Source organism: Nymphalis io, chromosome 29 (genome assembly GCF_905147045.1).
Source record: "Nymphalis io chromosome 29, ilAglIoxx1.1, whole genome shotgun sequence".
In the NCBI taxonomy this organism is placed as follows: Eukaryota; Metazoa; Arthropoda; class Insecta; order Lepidoptera; family Nymphalidae; genus Nymphalis; species Nymphalis io.
In genome coordinates, this window is record NC_065916.1 from 4,598,110 (window position 1) to 4,615,583 (window position 17,474).

The following is a 17,474-nucleotide window of genomic DNA, read 5'->3' on the forward strand; positions in this document are numbered from 1 at the left end:
GAAGCAGTTATTTTTAATTATTTATTTGTATAGATTACGATCGTTTGTTATTTACATTTTAGTTAGAGCCTTTTTCCACCCGTGCGAAGCCGGAACGGGTAGCTAGTTTTTTATAAAAATTAAATTAGTTTTTGATTTTGTTATTTAGATTTCACTGAAAATGTTTCTAAATCTGTTTATATTCTATTTTTTTTTGCTATTATAGTCACTTCGCTTTTCATTGACAAGTCAAAGGGCCAATGCCGACAGGAATATACGCCAATGTGATACACATAATGACCAGCAGGTACATAGAGCCATCAGCTGCCGAGCACGCTGGCTGCTGTAATAGAGCCTTGTAAAGTTAAGCCTGGCATGAATGATTATATTAAGTTAGTGGTAGTAATAAATAAAAATCTGTTTTGCTATTCAAAGTTACTTTATTTGCAGTAGTGTTGCACACCGAGGGTCACACGAGAGCTCTCGTTGGCCGACGCTCATACAACAGCAGCTAGTGAGTTAATAAGCCTTTCATCATTCAGCGTTCTGTTATTGACATATATAATTGAGTACTATTCACTTGAAAGTAAACGCAAAACATATTTAAAGACAGTTTTATAACACACAAATTATGATAGCGCTGATAAACGCTGAAGTTGATTTACAAATTTTTGCAAATAAGAATCGAATTGAGATAAAAATTAGACATGTAAAAATCTAAGCGAAATGAAAAAAGCTAAATGTCTACTTAAGCCTTAATTAAGTCTTAACAAAGTTTGCAAATATCAATGACAGAATACAATATAAATATATCGATGACAGACTAGTACAAAGTTAAAAATATTTGTATAATTCATAAACTTGGTCCTATGATTCGTTTCGTTAATACGTTTCAACACAAACTTGTACAAAATTTTAATCAAATAATTATAATATCAATGAAAACGTAATTTGTCAGAAAACAATACTATTGGTGTTGGGTTTTCCCTGGAGTCTATTTGTTGAACAAACGTTTTATATAATTAGGTACGTATATACATTCACCTATCCGTGCTAAGCTTGACCGCCGCCAGCTACTTATCTTCTGACGTTACATTTTTGTTAATTTGTACAAAATGTATTGAAATGCATTAATAGTTGTCGCGCATCAAACTCTGGAACCGCCTGTATTTAATTAGAAAGTGAATAATATTTAATTTTGTGGAATTAGCTAGGATATGTGTTTCATATTGAAGTAATTTTGACGAATTCCGAATTTTAACATCACGTTCCGTCGGTTCCAGAGTGTTACGAATAAGACACACGTTCTCCCCACTTTATTGTTAATGTGACATCCTATTACATTTTAATTATTAAAAGATCGGAGACGCGAATGTTGACTGTAACAAACAATAAATGGGGCAAGGCTTATATTCTTCGTATAATCGAGCAAGACTAAGACACATACCCAGGTATCGGTCGGCAATTTTTTTTTTTAAATATCCCATTACAACTACCGGTAGCATGAGAGTGAATTAAAATATCAACACACATGACAAACACTGTATCTTATCGTAAGCCACACTGACGTTACTTGGAGAGTAAATGTAATTACTATTTGTAAGAATTGAAGAATTTATTCATTTTTAAAAACAAATACTTAAGAAATGTAACGGTTAATAATAACTACGCTTGCGGCAACATCAGAGCGGTGAAGCTAAAATATTATCGTCGTACCCGATTAATAAACTAAGCAAAATTGCCATGACGAAAAAAAATTAAAATATTATATTCATAAATATTACTATATATTCTCGTTTTAATAGCTCGAAAAGGAAAATAATGTGCCGATTCTGTTGCACAGCATCCAGAAACTAATGAATTTTATGACTTTTTGACCACGTGAAAAAGATCAACATTTGTAGTTTTGTTAATTAGCTTAGATACTGTACAAGAGAGTTGGCACAGCTGTATTGGTGAGACCGTTCCTCGTGCTACCGGCTCGTCAAATCCCGTTAGAATCCTACACACTTCACACACACTACCTTGTGTCAAAATACACTCATCTCAAGCAATATAAAAGTCGTTATCTTACTATTTATTAAATTCAATATTGGTGTTTTCACGCAACGCGAGGAGGTAGCTTCTTTTATATAATTGAACAAAACTCTGATTGGAAAAAATGATATATTTATGACTCAGTACATAACGTATTTCTAATTTGTACAGCAAATGTGTCAATTTCTCCAATCGGCGTTTATAATATTTATGATAAATATTGTCTACTTGAATCGTATTTATAATAATTATTTCAACATGAGCTATTACAAACTGAGCTAACTCCGACATACATTTTCAGTATTTTACACACTACAGGTAAAGCCCACATTGAAGAGCATCTTCGTGAACCCACTGAACCAGTGCCGACACTTAGGATGACGAGCCTACCGAAACATACACACGCAAATTAGGTATAAGCGGGGAGTATTCTGAATGTCATTTTGGCGTTTAAATAAATCAATAAATGTGACAAATCACTGTATAAGAGTTTTCTTAACTTTATCTGTAAAAATTTCACATAAGTAGCAGTATGTTTGTTTGTGTTTTACAAACGGATGTAACTAAAATATGTTTAATTGTAGCTGAACGCAATGCAAACACACTTTAGACAGCAAGCACTAAGCGTCACCACTCCGACAACTCCGCCTGTCGCTTCCAGACTCGAGAGAACGCGGATCGCAGTACAACACACTACCACACTACCTTGTAATATATAATTTCATAATTAATTCGTATAGAAAAGTTATTGCATGGGATACGGCGTCGCGACGCCAGACGCACGTCGTGCTTTACTTACATATTTTTCTTTATATAAAATTTACTTAGTATCTAAAGACTCTCTACCCGCTTTAGTTATAAGATTCGAGGAAGCAGGCTCAGAAACGCGACGTGACAAATAACTCCGGCTGTATTCGTAACGCGAGGACGGTGCGGACGTCTGGACGAAGCGATTGGAGCGAAACGTTAGGGGACGAGTGTGTAGCGGACACACGAACGTTTAGAAACATACATATTAAAGTCATGCAAAAATACGTTTTATATGACCACTATACATTACAGTAAGTACACGAACTATTTACACCGCGCTATTCTACATGGACTGTGCTATTTTACAATAGGAAGCTATTACGATGTTCCTCGCAACATGACCCCCCGGGTCCTCTGGGACGCAGTGACAGCTGTCAGTGAACAATATGAATTTGGCAACACTATCTAAGTAAGTGACGTAAAGGTCACTTCAACTCGACTCAGTTTGTATGAACAGCAGACGAGTTAATTATCTTTTAATCAATGTGAACAGTAAATCCCTTCTGATGTGTAAATACAGTTACAGTGCTGTTAGAACTACGATTAAAATTCGACAGGCATCAAGTAAGTGTAAAAGATTTTCACAAGATAATCCAGAATTCTATATATTCATTCTGTATACGTTAATATATTACAGGAATCACTTCAACTAAGCCGAAAATCTATACCACACGCATATAATTATATGTTTCAATCTTGTGTCGAGTCCAAACGAAGACAGCACGTCTTAGCAAAGAACGAAATAAAGGCGAAGACCTCGCAGTATCCAGTGCAAAGTTCAGTGCTCCAGGAGCAAATGTCTAGGATGCAGATATTTATCGTAATAAATTTGACACTAGTGGTACCCGTCAGGTTGTGTAGAGGAAAATAAGTTTTCAATTTAACGACCATTACAACCCATTATAAAATGACATATAAAATTCTAAAAGTTTTTTTCTAGTTAAAAATATTTTTTGCGAGTGTACCTTAGAAGATTTATCCTATGGATTTACCTATTTATCTCAAGGGGCTTAAAAATATTGACAAAACTGGTGCATCGAGGGTGACAGCGGTAACCGGCGCGGGGGCGGGGAGTGGCGTACGTAAGATATGACAGTTATAGTACTAATAAGTCCCGCCCTATACTTGTGTACTTGTGTACTTGTGTACTTGTGTACTTGTGTACTTGTGTACTTGAAAACCCTTTAACAGCTACGTAAGTGTGGTCGTAAGAAGGTCATGACACACTAGGGTGTTGTGTAGTTTAGTCCTCGTCATTGATTTTGATTCAATAATTAAATATAAAAAATAACCAATACTGTTCGAATAGTGGGTTATGTGTAAAGGTAGACGGGATAAAAAAATAAATAAAAATAAATAAATTAGCAGTGCATTTAATAAAAATAAAAACGACTGAGCACAATGAGGCGGATGCAGCGCGCCCGACGAGACTCGATCCTCGCCACCATCAAGTCTCCCCGGACGGTCTATACATATACGTTACACAGTACTTTGGTAAATGGCTGGTGTAAGCTACTGACAGCTGTCAACTTCGAATGACAGAAAGTGAAGTTGTCAACTTCAAATACAAATCACAGTTAATTTCAAACGTAGACATATAGGTCATCCGTACTGTCACAGGTGACGCGGTGCGACGGAGACGACCGGATGCAGTCGTCCCACTGCCAATGATTTCAAACTCTATATGTGTACGATTTCAACACAGGTCTGTAACGGATGAGATATACAAACAAAAAAAAGCCATAATTATACATAATTTCGCCTCTAATTATCTAAAACTTAAAATAAGTGAAATGAAATTAAACTTAACATGTTTGCAATAAGGCACAATTTTAAGTAAAGTATAGAAATTGAACTAACGTAGTAACGATACAAAAAAATAATAATAAAATAAAACATTGTTATGAGAAAATGTAAAACTAAGGTTAATTGATTTGCATTCTAAAAAAACAGCGCTAAAATATCAACACGAGAAAAATAGATGAGTTCAACGTAAAGGGACCGTGGTCACCACTTGGAGTCCTTCCGCGTGGTACATGACGCCACGAGACCAATGCTTTTTGGAAACATTTCGATAAAATTTCGTCTGTTTGTACGTTGACAGCATCACAACGAAATATATTTAGAATTATGAAACGAATGCGGTTACTTCGTCTGTTTCAGCTAATTCGGATCAAATCTTCGCAAGCCGATCTTCAAACCGCGTAACATGAATTATCATTCGTTACCACATATTGAATTTTAGCCTTATTTTTAGATGTAGAGTCATTTGCTGAAGTTCCTATTAGAACTTGATAAATTATACAAAAACAATAACCAAACGCAATAATATTTCATAAACCTCCATGTAACTAAAGATGCCCCAAGGGTTGTCAAATGCGATATAAAACTAAAACAGACCTAGACGTAATAAGCTTATAGTTAAATCGGGGATGGGGGGTGAGAGCGACTTCATTCAAGTTATAATGTACAAAGAAACGTCTCGAGAGATCAGTTTTAACTTTCATAGATTTTTTTTAACAACAGACAGTTGTATTTTAACGGAAGTTGACACCAATATTAATTTTCTTCATTTTCTCAGCCAAACACTTTCAAGTTATGTGTTGTATTAATTAAATTTACTGCAAACTAAAGAAAACTATTATTTTTGAATTTGACGATTATTTATATTAAAACGATTGAAGAAGAATCGGAAGAGCTCTCACACACGTAGCAACGATAACATAACCGTGAGTACAGACTGGTGGCCGCACAAAAACTACATTTATAGAAAACCGGTATCATATCATGTATCAAAAACATCACTCTGGAACGATAAGTTACAAAATAAAGTTGTTCTATAAAATATTTGTTAAAACGCGTTCGTATCGGAGCTCAGGTAATGGCAAGAGGGTACACAAACACACGCAGCGACCACCAGCGATGAGCTATTACGAACACGGGACAGACATACATGGCACTGCGACGCGAGGCGGGCACGGCGCGCGAGAAGTACGAGATATATATTTAACTCGTAGGAAATATTATTCTGACATTTGTATTTTAATATTACTTTTGGAACTGATATTGAATTTACAATGATATATTTCCAATCCTCAACAAACACTAGCCAAGAACGCGAGTAATTATTGCATTTTTTTTTTTTTGAAACGATAACTTGTAACTATTTTAAGTATAGTAGTTATAAGAAATCCTGGAAATCTATCAAAGATACAATCGGAAGCGTGAAGTTATATGAATGTTATATAACGCGACATCTAAGTTTGCCGGTCTGAAATTAGTCACGAACGGGAGTCAGCTGCACGCGAGCGACACGACACGACGCGCGACGCGCCCCACCTCGCCCATATCTAAGTAGCGATAACTAAACATAACAGTTAGTCTAGAACTAACGTGAACCTTAAGTAATGGAAGCCACACACCGACACCGCGACTGACCCACACCATGTTGCAGTTCCAGACAATTTTGCTAATTACTTATTAACGGAAAGTATAATAACTGTGACGTTTTCACGAACCGAACAGTGGATCTACTTTCGATATCCATATAACTAAGTTAGGCTAAGTGACAGTTCACCCAGAGTTGCAAGAGCAATTAATATACGTAATTTAATTTGTGGTAAATTGAGCTTCCCGTCGGTTAAAATGATATTAAAGTACAATTATAATTCTTATAATATCTATATTTTTAATGAATCTTGTATATTACGATTCAAAATTGTAGCAAGCGTTTGAATAAAGCATATTTTGAGTTGTATTCCCGCGCTTAATATGTTAGAATTAATTCTCGTTGCCCATCCATACAACAAAGCCCAACAAGTGCCGCAAACACGACCCTCGCGAATATATAAAAGCAAATATAACTGTAACTGTAACACAGTGCAAGTTCAAAACAGTTAGTAATAAAACTCAACAATACAAAAACAAGGCGAACATTCGTTGTAAGTTGAACGTTAAGGTGCAGAATACTCCGACGACGCCGACGACGCGTCGAGACGCGTCTCAGTCGAGCGAGCGCGACGCGCAAATGATTTTGAACCTTATCGATCTAACATATTGTTAGTTTACTTTGATCAAAAAATTAGTTTAAATAAAATATAAAAAAAATATATGTGATGATATTACGACTAAAGATGAGCGACCGACACCGTCTAACGCACGCACGCACGCACGCGCGCGCGCACGCACACACGCACGCGCACTCAAGAACATTCAATTCAACCGTTTGGTCAAGTGAGAGCGGTCCCTTCAAGCACGCAGCAACGTTAACTCACTCCAACGAAAACCATTTAACTATTTACAAGTTTCTATTAATTTAAGATATACAGACGTACATACGAACACTTATTGCACTGAGACAATTATTGCTTATAAACGCGGGAGAATCACCAACGACAGTTCATTTAGAGAATTTTATTAAATCATTTTCAAGCGTTTTTCTATTTAATCCCTCGTGTTAAAGATACGTTTGCGTCTCTCTCCCGCGGTTCGTCAGTTACACTGCACAACACAGACACGCTCCGGGTTAGACTAAACGAGGCGTCGCTAAGGAAATACTTAATAACTCCGAAGTTAAAAGCGAAACAATAAAAATGCATGCTGTTCACAATAACGCGCCGTCGGCCATCTTTTACATAAGCGATTTTATACAAAACTATTACAACATGGATTCCGTAAACGACGACCGGCGGCGCTCGACACGTTAACGATAAACAAGAAATCACTAAGGAAGATACGACCGTCGGAGCCTGGCTCGCGACCACTAACCTAAGCCTAGACCTCGCACCCGGGCCGGGCACGCTTAAGTATCCACGTCGGGCATCATCGGGTAACTTTGAAATTACACAAAAAACTAAAACTATCAACGCATTCAACGATTATCCATTTCGCCCTAAAAACTAAATTATGGAATTTGCGCTCGTAAGGTCGATACAAATACAGACTAAAGTAGCTCACACACATCACACGGCTGAGAGAAATTGTGGATTATCGCCTCTATGTCGTTACTCGGAGAGTCCAAATCAGCTGGCGAGCGCGCGGGACAATGTGGCGGCGCGCTCGGGAAGATTTTGGGGAAATTATTTGATTTTAGCATTTCGAATGTATCTCATAGAGCATGCTCCGCGATGCCAGTCAGCACACACGCAGTAGGCCGGTCCGGGCCGGCCCGGCGCGCTTATCGCCGACGCCGTGAGGACGACGATCTCGCCCGAGTCACTCTGAATTATTGAAATACTCCGACGCATTTCCTCTGCATATCGGACACGTCCGGTTTGACTGAAATAGAGAACAAAATATAAATCAAAACTTTTACTAATATGTATAATCAATTATAGTAAATTGACTGCTGTATTTTATATTGAAAATCGCGGATTCAAATTAAAGGAAACATTACGGGGAAAGCTACACGTGCCACATGAGTTTCTGTGACACGTGTACCGCTACCCTACATTTGTGCAGCGTCGTGGGAAAAGATCCATACCTTCACCTTTATTCACCTTAAAAGAGCAGGCCTGTACTACGCTGAGGAGCATTTTCGGGCTTTTACGCTACTTAACTCGGCCTATAAATGCCGTCCACAAATCTACAGCGAAAGAGTTAGGGTTGAACTTGCTCTCTATAAAGTTGGGAGTGTAAGAACCTAAACGCAACAGGTAACGTCAGATGTCAATCAGACAGTAAACTAATAGTGTATGTAGCATGGTCGGTACCCGCAGCCACTTGTCGACGCACTTGGCGTGGAACTCGTGCGCGCACGGCAGCACGCGCAGCGTCTGTCGCGTCTCGAACTCGCACATGCACACCACGCACGACGTCTGCTCGCCTGCAACACGCCGACCGTCAGTGGGGGGAGGCCAAGCCTGCGACTCGCCTTCGCCGCGTCCTTACCCTGGTGCGTCTGCTCGGAATACTTGTAGGAGGGCAGCAGGTCGATCTCGTGCCTCGCGAGGCCCCTCGGCTTGGCCTCGCCGAGGCGCTCCGCCAGCGACAGCAGCGCCTCGTAGTTCTCGGTCTCGGGCGAGTCGCCGGCCTCGTCGCGCGCCTCCGCGTACGGCGACAGCGGGAACATGGCCAGCAGGTTGAGGAACACCTGCGTCACACACTTTTTTTTCGTTAAATCGATATTCTACTTCTTTAATACGGCGAAACACCGGACAGACGCGTCGTTGTTTCTCTCTTAGATCCGTAGTTCCCGTATAGTTTCACCGATTTCTTTATTTTACAAATTAATTTGAGCCGACGTAAAAAAAACTAAACAGACTGTAAAAATCGTCTGCACGTCTCTGAGAAAGTTCTGTCATCTAATCGGGGCTCGCCATCTCGTCGGAGAGCAGTAATATGCCACAGAGAATACAACTGTCTAGCAGAATTTCCAAGGTAGTAAACTTAATAAAATGTTCACCTGATAGGTCGGCGGTGGCGGCGGCAGCGACAGCGGCGACGCCACGTGCAACTGCGCCGGCAGCGCCGCCGACACCAGCCCGCCGCCGCCCTGCGAACACGGGAGTTATGTTTATTATTCTAGATGGCAGCTGTTGAGCTAAGTTTGTCGAGGTGTTGAGCTAAGCTACTTATATTCAAAATTTCATCTAGTTCCGTCCATCGCCCGTACGTTTTCGTGTGATTAGTGAGTAACAAACATACAAACTTCCATTTTTGTAATATTTGTAGTATAGTAAAGTACAGCGACGCACCTGCGCGTGTATGTGGTGCACGGTGTGCGGGTGCGCGTGCGGGTGCGCGTGCGCGGCCCAGCGCGGCGCGGCGCGCACGTACGGCCGCGCCGCGCGCGAGCCCGCGCCCACCACGCCCACACCCACGCCCACTCCCACTCCCCCGCCCACGCCGACACCGGAGCCACTGCGCCGCTGCTAATGTATAAGTAAAAAAAAATTAAGTAAGTAACAGCCTGTAAATATCCCACTGCTGGGCTAAGGCCTCCTCTCCCTTTTTGAGGAGAAGGCTTGGAGCTTATTCCACCACGCTGCTCCAATGCGGGTTGGTGATAATGTATATAAATGTATAACTTAATAAAGCTACATATACGTGATAACATTAAAACTGAGCAATAATACAAAAACTCTTACGTGATGATGATGAGATAACGCATGTCGAGCGTGATGCGGCGCCATCAGCTCCAGTGGAGTACCTCGAGCCTAGAAACGATTCAAAGCGTTTAGCACACACTTCAAAGCGTTACTAATCAAACAGAAACAGACTAATAATCGTTATGAAAATGAAACAAACAGCAAAGAATTATGTTTGTACTTATGCGGCGTTGTATATTCATAACAAAAGTGAATCAAACTTTTAGAAGAGAAATTGTTCTTCGTCTGTATCTGATCGAATAATACATGGCGGTCCCGGCTCACCTCGGTGGCGAGCAGCAGCGGCGCGTGGTGCAGGTCGGGCGCGGCCTGCAGCGGCGACAGCGCGCCGTCGCCGCTCAGCATCTCGAGCCGACCGCCCTCCGCACGTTGCTGCGGATTCGATTTGTGATGAAAACTTCCATTATAGTATATTTTAAGACGAGCTCCGTTTCAAAACAAACGAATAGTACTAAATGAACAAATATAATTGTCACGAGAGTGACGTACATCTGATCGATTGATCGTACATCAGACTCATAATATTGTCTATAACTAGCTACCCGTCCCGGCTTCGCACGGGTAGAACGGGAATCTGCATAAAACTTATATAACGTAAGCTTCCAGTCGGCATATTTTTTTCCGACATCTTCTACGATCCACCTCATATCCAACGTCACAGCCAGTTTACACAATACTTCAAGGAAATGTTTACCTAAACCTTCGACATAAATCAAATCTTCCATTGGTGAAAATTGTATGAGAATCCGTTCGAGTTTATCGCGTACAGACAGACAGACAGACGCGACGGTGGACTGTTTTTCATAATATGTAGTGATATTATTATAACTTTTTGGTGGATGATTTGATTTGGGTGAGCTATTATAATTTACGTAGTAGCGTAGTACTCGATATTACTCCTTCAAGTTAGTATAAATTATGCATCACTTTATGTGGGCTTTTCTATAATATAAAAGTTGGACTCACCTGAGAATTGGCAATGTAGTGTGTGTGTGGGTGAGGCGGAGACGCGAAGGGTCCCCGCGGGGGCGGCGGCGGCGCGAAGCTGCCGTGGTACTGCAGCCCGTGCGCGTACACGCCGCCCATCTGCCGCAACGCACGAGTGTTACGTCGCGCCCGCACGCGGCACGACACGGGTCGCGGCGAACGATGCGACGGAACCGAACGTGTTTTAGCGACAATGTTCACGAACGAGTTGTACAAATATCGCGATTTTGATAGCAACATATAACGGTGAAGACAAAAGTAACTAACAAAAAGTCAGTTCGGAAACTGATAATAAATTGATTTTTCAAGTATTCGTGAATAGTGTATATTATGAAATTACATAAATTATTAAGGATGAAATAAAAACTTTAATAAAGATAATTCTAAATATGTCGCAATTAAAACACCAAGGCCTCGGAACATTTATCCATCGCAACGTCGCAACGATTATCCGTATACATACGAAGCGATTACGTCACTTACTAATACAATTTTAAATTAAAACACGCTTAGATCTCAACTACGACAGATGTCGAAAGATATATTATAACGTTTGTGACGTAATCGCTTCCGTTTATGAAACAAAAAAAAAACCCTAAACCAGAACACAGAGTAGCAGGCGCTTGTTGGTCAACCGAAGCTTATAAGATATTCATCTCGTTCATTTTAAATAAAAAAAACTGACAAGCGAGTGTGAACAGAGAGAGAATATTGAAAACGAAAAATTTGATGATTTATTTAATATGAAACATAAATTAAAAGTATAAGAAAACGAAATATAACAACAGACAAATAACGTCTGCTTACGAAATAATTGCGATATTAAAAGTAAAAATACAAAAACAGGCGACGATATGATGGAAGCAGCAATTAATAAAACAGAACGAGGTAAAATCTCAGAGCTAAGTTTTAACAACATAACGAATTTATTAGCGCCCCTGTTAATAACCGCACCCTTAACGCGTCGTCGAGTTATAACTATAAATATGTGTTATTTATTTTCACATTGATAGAGCGTATCGTAGGAAACAGCCAAGTCTAATAATGAAAGCGACCAGCCAAATATTTTCATATTTTATTTTTAACCAATCTACAAAAATACCAAAGCTTGAGTTGCTAGCGGCAAAAATGGTAAATAAAGTGTGGCGAGGGTGTCGAAAGAATCGACCGGTGTGAGACCGCGGCCGTGACTCATTGGTCATTGATCACGCCATTACGCGATCCCATTGGCCAACGGTCGCGAGCGACGTCGATACACACGGATCGAAAACTTCAAACGACCGATAAAATTATCGTACACGAAGAACACGGAGCACATTCACAGGGTATCGAATGGGAAACCGATGCATGCGACACACGTATAATAAAAATATATGTAATATTTAAACGTGAGGGTTAGTCGGCGAAAAAAATATTTGGAAGGTCGCAGTCGACCGGGACTAAGTGAATTTACTTTGGCCATAGCACTGAAATTGTTAAAAAAATGCATAATCTGTGGTAGCAAGAAACGCTATACTTAATTCATCCCAAAAATCTAGGCTCGATTACATTTACTAAAGACATTTTGAAGTTATACAAAGCGAATGAAAAATACAGCAAGTTTTCGTAGCCATATCGTCCGTTCGTTGCGCAAGATCAAAACATTCGTAGCTTGTAATAACTCGGCGGTACGATATTTACAGAACAAAACAGAATGAGCTCAGTGAAGCATGCTGTATATAAACCTAACTCCGGCGCCATGGCATTCGTTTATATAATGAATAATATATTATGAAGCTATTGTTGTAAATGGCGCCAGATTTTGGCACAGTTTAAAAAAATAAATAGTGTTAATTTTAAAATAAACGAAAAAAATCGGAGTCAGTTCGGAAGTGTAACATGAATAAAACATCGAAAACTGAATGGCGTGGCTGACTTTAAGCGTCATCGTCTGAGGCGACCAATCAAATGAGAGCATCCAGAATTGTGCCTTCTGATTGGTCGAATCTATATCGCATCAGCCTATGACGCTCAGAGTTAGCACGTGGTACCTATATGTCACCAAGCATTGTGCACTGAGTCTATGTATTACATAAAGTAAGGTATATAAGGTAACTGTGATGCACACGTCTCTATGCAGCCTACCGCCACCTCGCTACGTCACACTGCGTCTAGGAGCCGCTCTGTTAATCACAATCCATTTGCCTGCTTTAAATATATTAAAAAAAAATACCGTTTGCACTGAAAACTAATTACATATTAAGGATATATAAAAATGTATTTAATCACTAACACAATAGAGTTTAGTTTGCAATGCGCGGGCCACAATCACACGAGCCAAGCTTATATAAAAATGTCTAACATGACAGGTGCTCAGAGTAGCGGACGTTGAGAAGATAGTCAAGTGTGAACCGTCCTCGGCGACTCGCCCATATATCGATCTACTCACTAATTACTAAGTTGCAATGACAGTGTCAAACCGCAAAGTTAATACAAAAGCTCATGTCGGTTGAAAATAAAAAGTCAAGCAATTTCATTTATTATCAATGTTTGAACATTTCAAGGTCGTGGAAGCAAAAAAATGACATCAAGCGAGTGTATTGATTGTTTGATACGGCAGTCACCGTCCGGACCGTCGGCGTGGCGCGGCGGCCGGCGGTCGCCGGGAGCGGTAGATAGATATACGGGAGGCGAGGTCTCGGACCGCGTCACACGTTAACCGGTGAGTGAATGTATTAGTGAGCCCGCTCCCGCACGCCATCTCACCTTTTCAAAAGTTCGGACGTCGCACGACGCATGCGTCGACATACTAGCAACTGCTAAACGAACACGCCGTACAGTACGCCGTTCGTGCAACGTCCGGTACATAACAATAGTAGTAAAGAGTTCTTACAGAAAACGAGCTTAGAATGCGAGGTACGGCAGGCGACAAAGTTCGCTCTCTTTAAAATAACAGACAAGTCAGTCGAATGGAGGTAGAACTTCGTCGCGGACCGTACGACTACCGCGGCCGTAACCGCAAGCTTACATTATACAAGCGACATTTACATATTTATCACATAAGATTAACACTAGTACCCTCCTCGCCGCAAGTTACCAATATCATTCACAGTATCGATATATATAATCTGGGCATGCATATCAGTCCGTGCTAGAGTTGACGTGTGTACATATACATTACTTGGCTAGGTCGAGACATCGAGTCAACAAACTATTGTATAAATGAAAGCACGGGTGTGGGTCGCCCTCCTCGTTGGTAGAACGTAACATCGCGTGCCGTGTACATTGCAGCTCAAGGGAACATACGTCTAAGTATTACTGTACTACGGAGAGACGGTCTATCCAGCCTCCACCTCTCGCGACAGACGCGCGGCGAAACAGACGTGGAAACTGGACCACATGAAGATATGAATAAAATATTTTACATTACAACTATTATAGAGGGTTTTCATTAGCCACAAAATTCCAATGCACTTAAAAACCTTTTCGTTCAAAGCGCCGTGTTATGCGGAATTGATGAAATTTTATTAGTGAATATAAAAAATAAGCGTACAGAAAACTCACAAGGCGCATTGACTCCCAAAACATATAAACCTGGACCGGTCACTGTGAACACTAATACAGAGTAACCCAGAGCAGGCGACCTGGACAGTAAACTAAGCAATACAACGCACCAGACACCTGAAGCTGTAATCGGGACGGAAGTGGAACCGAGTTACACGTGAGACCAGGACGTGAGTTCGTTCAGTGTTCAAAGCGGAAATCGACGCGTAAAAGTCGACGATGATATGAATACTCGTTCACGCATCGGAACTCACGAAATGGTCGACCTGATAGAGCGTCACCAAGTAAACGTCCAACAAGCCACAGGTCCAGCCACGCACAAATTAATTACAAAAGACCTCAATACACTAAGTTAAAGAATTGTAGACACTATCTAAACTTCAGACGCTAACTGAAACCCGAGACGGGCCAGGGAAGCTGTAGCGGACCAATCATGTCTATTGTAATAGGATGTAGCGGTGCAGATGTGAGTGGGTGCATTGATCTAAAATCTCTTACTTAGGATAAAGTTAAACACGCCTCGACATCGACCCTTCAAAACAATGGAAGAGCACCGAGCGATCGGTCATTGAAGGTTACCAGGAAACACAATCGTAATCTTTATAACCGAGTCGAAAACGTGGCGCTCGATCACTATGTCGAGGAGTGATAAGCGTAAGTTACGGAACGAGCTACCAAGCTGTTTCGGGGGCGATGGAAAGTTCTAGAGATTCCAAATCAACGTTAGTGCATGCACGCGTCGCCAGGTCGGGCGACATGATGTGCTCCCCAGCGAAGTTACTAGCACACGCCAATTGCAAGCTTTGTTCGGACAGGACGAATCGCAGTGCGTGCAGCGTACGAGTTAAAGACAGGAGCACAGCACGGTCAAGTGTTGGACTAAAATTGGGCAAACATAAGAAATAGCTTAAGAAGTACAGTGTGAACTATTTGGAAAAGATTCGAAACCATAAGGAACTTGACGATAATCAATCACTTTTATATATAATATAAAATTTTCTAAGGGGATTAATAAGATATACATAGGACTGAAAGATAAGTTAGATCGGAAGATGGAATTATATATCCATTGAAGTGGGTAGAATTTGTTAGCGTATCGGCGAGATCACCTGTGCCGTGATGTGTGTTTGTGTGTGTGTGTGGTGAGGGGTTGGGGGGCGCGTTGTCTGTACCTGATAGCGTAAGTGAGCGTGCGGCAGCGCGGGCAGCACGGCCGGCCACAGCTCGCCCGCAGCCACGCCCGCCACCTGCAGCGCCACGCTTGTACCACGACGAACGACACGCGACACGCGATACGCAATACGCAATACGCTGTGCGCAAGCCGCGCGAATCGTGAAACGCAATACGCCGGTAAAACACTTCGCGTAAAATTTACAGGGCGATGGCACACGTCTTAACTGTTACGACGCGAAAAATATGAAATTTGGATCCCTGAGATAGTTTCCAATAGAACACCACTATTGGCTTACATAAATACGTCGAGTAAAATATGAAAACGAAAATGCGTTTTTGATCACGTTCTACGTTTCGCGCGACATTTTATCGAAGAACATAGCACGACCGCACCGTGCTCAATTGACTTATGAATGTCGTTTCATTCCTCCACGAGTATCAAATATGCAAGTCGCGCAATGTTCTCCGACGGCCGAGTCCTCTTAACACTTTATCGACAATACTGACAGCCCAATAACACAGTTCCGAGGTTTCGATTCCGGAGAACAATTCTTCATTGGTTTATGCTATGCCCAGATTGACAAGGAAACACTTTCAAACATATTTCATACACTTTTAAACCAAAATAAGTCATAATATGTTCGGAAACATACATCTGTAGACATACATTATCGAATAAAACTCGATTATCGAATTGAATAACATACTACTACATACCATCGATTCCATAAAAAAAATAACTGACGTATACAGAATGTACATTCACAGCATATTAACATTACAGAATAAAATTATACAGCCTTACAACGAATGTAAAAAAAAAAATCATCGACTTAATTATTATGATCACAACAAACTTACATACTAAACAAAAACAAAATTCATATCAACAAAATAATTCACACCAAACTCTCCCTTGCGCTGTTATAATTAAAGGCGATATTAGTGTCAACTATTTTCATCTCGTGATATTAATCTCACTACATTCATGGTGTTGTTTGAATAATTCCTAGAAGTTCCTACTTATGTTATCGTTTTATACAAAATCATCACATAGAACAGTACATGTAATCGTAGTGGAAGTAAATTAAATAATATGATATGTGTGTTCCCGATTTGTTGTAAAAAAAATAAAAAGTTTTTATTTCCTGAAATATTTCAAAGATTTCATTATTACAAACACCGAGCGTGATTATACAACCGATTTATGACTCAATGATCCTTTCAATATAATACTTTGTCTTTAAATAATTGTTTAATAAATATTACAATTACATTTTTAATTGTTTGACGATTTAAAAATAACTGTGCGTTAAAAAATGCTATTTGTTTTGAAATAGTTCTCGACGCATCTGTACCTGCGTCCGCGTGGGGTGGTCGCGGTGCGCGTGCGGCGGCGGGTGGTGCGCGTGGTGCGCGTGGTGCGCGTGCGCGTGGTGCGGCCAGCCCACGCCGCCGCCCAGCGCGCTGAGCCGGGCGCCGCGGAGCGACATCTGTGGGGGGGGGCTTATAAACACGCTGACATTGGTACCCCTTGACCGACCTCCGTACTCGGAGGTTTTTTTTTACAATTAATAGGCCAGCGTTTGACCGTTGACTTGCCTGATGTTAAGCATCGACACGGTCTAAGATGTAGCACGCTTGCCTAAAAGAAACCTGTTTACTCTGGATTTGAAGACACCAACATTGTACCTATCAGGAAGTACGGACTCAGGCAAAGCATTCCATAGTTGGAAGGAAGGTTGGAAGGAGTCTCGAACAATCGAGATCAAATCGGCTACAATTATAATTTATGTTAAGTACCAGGAAATGAATCTTGGAACTCGGACAAGCAC

At 40.8% G+C, this 17,474-nt stretch overlaps 1 protein-coding gene across 1 annotated transcript in view; it reads right to left on the reverse strand.

Annotated features, from left to right (window-relative positions):
* Window positions 1-4,183: 4,183 nt before the first annotated feature.
* LOC126779709 (uncharacterized) overlaps window positions 4,184-17,474 on the reverse strand; it is a 70,256-nt gene continuing 56,965 nt past the window's right edge. Inside the window, 9 exon segments of the mRNA XM_050503870.1 lie at window positions 4,184-8,103; window positions 8,538-8,650; window positions 8,716-8,917; window positions 9,230-9,319; window positions 9,522-9,698; window positions 9,915-9,983; window positions 10,200-10,307; window positions 10,902-11,021; window positions 16,998-17,132. Coding sequence (XP_050359827.1) covers window positions 8,041-8,103; window positions 8,538-8,650; window positions 8,716-8,917; window positions 9,230-9,319; window positions 9,522-9,698; window positions 9,915-9,983; window positions 10,200-10,307; window positions 10,902-11,021; window positions 16,998-17,132 — 1,077 coding nt within the window. The 3' untranslated portion in view covers window positions 4,184-8,040.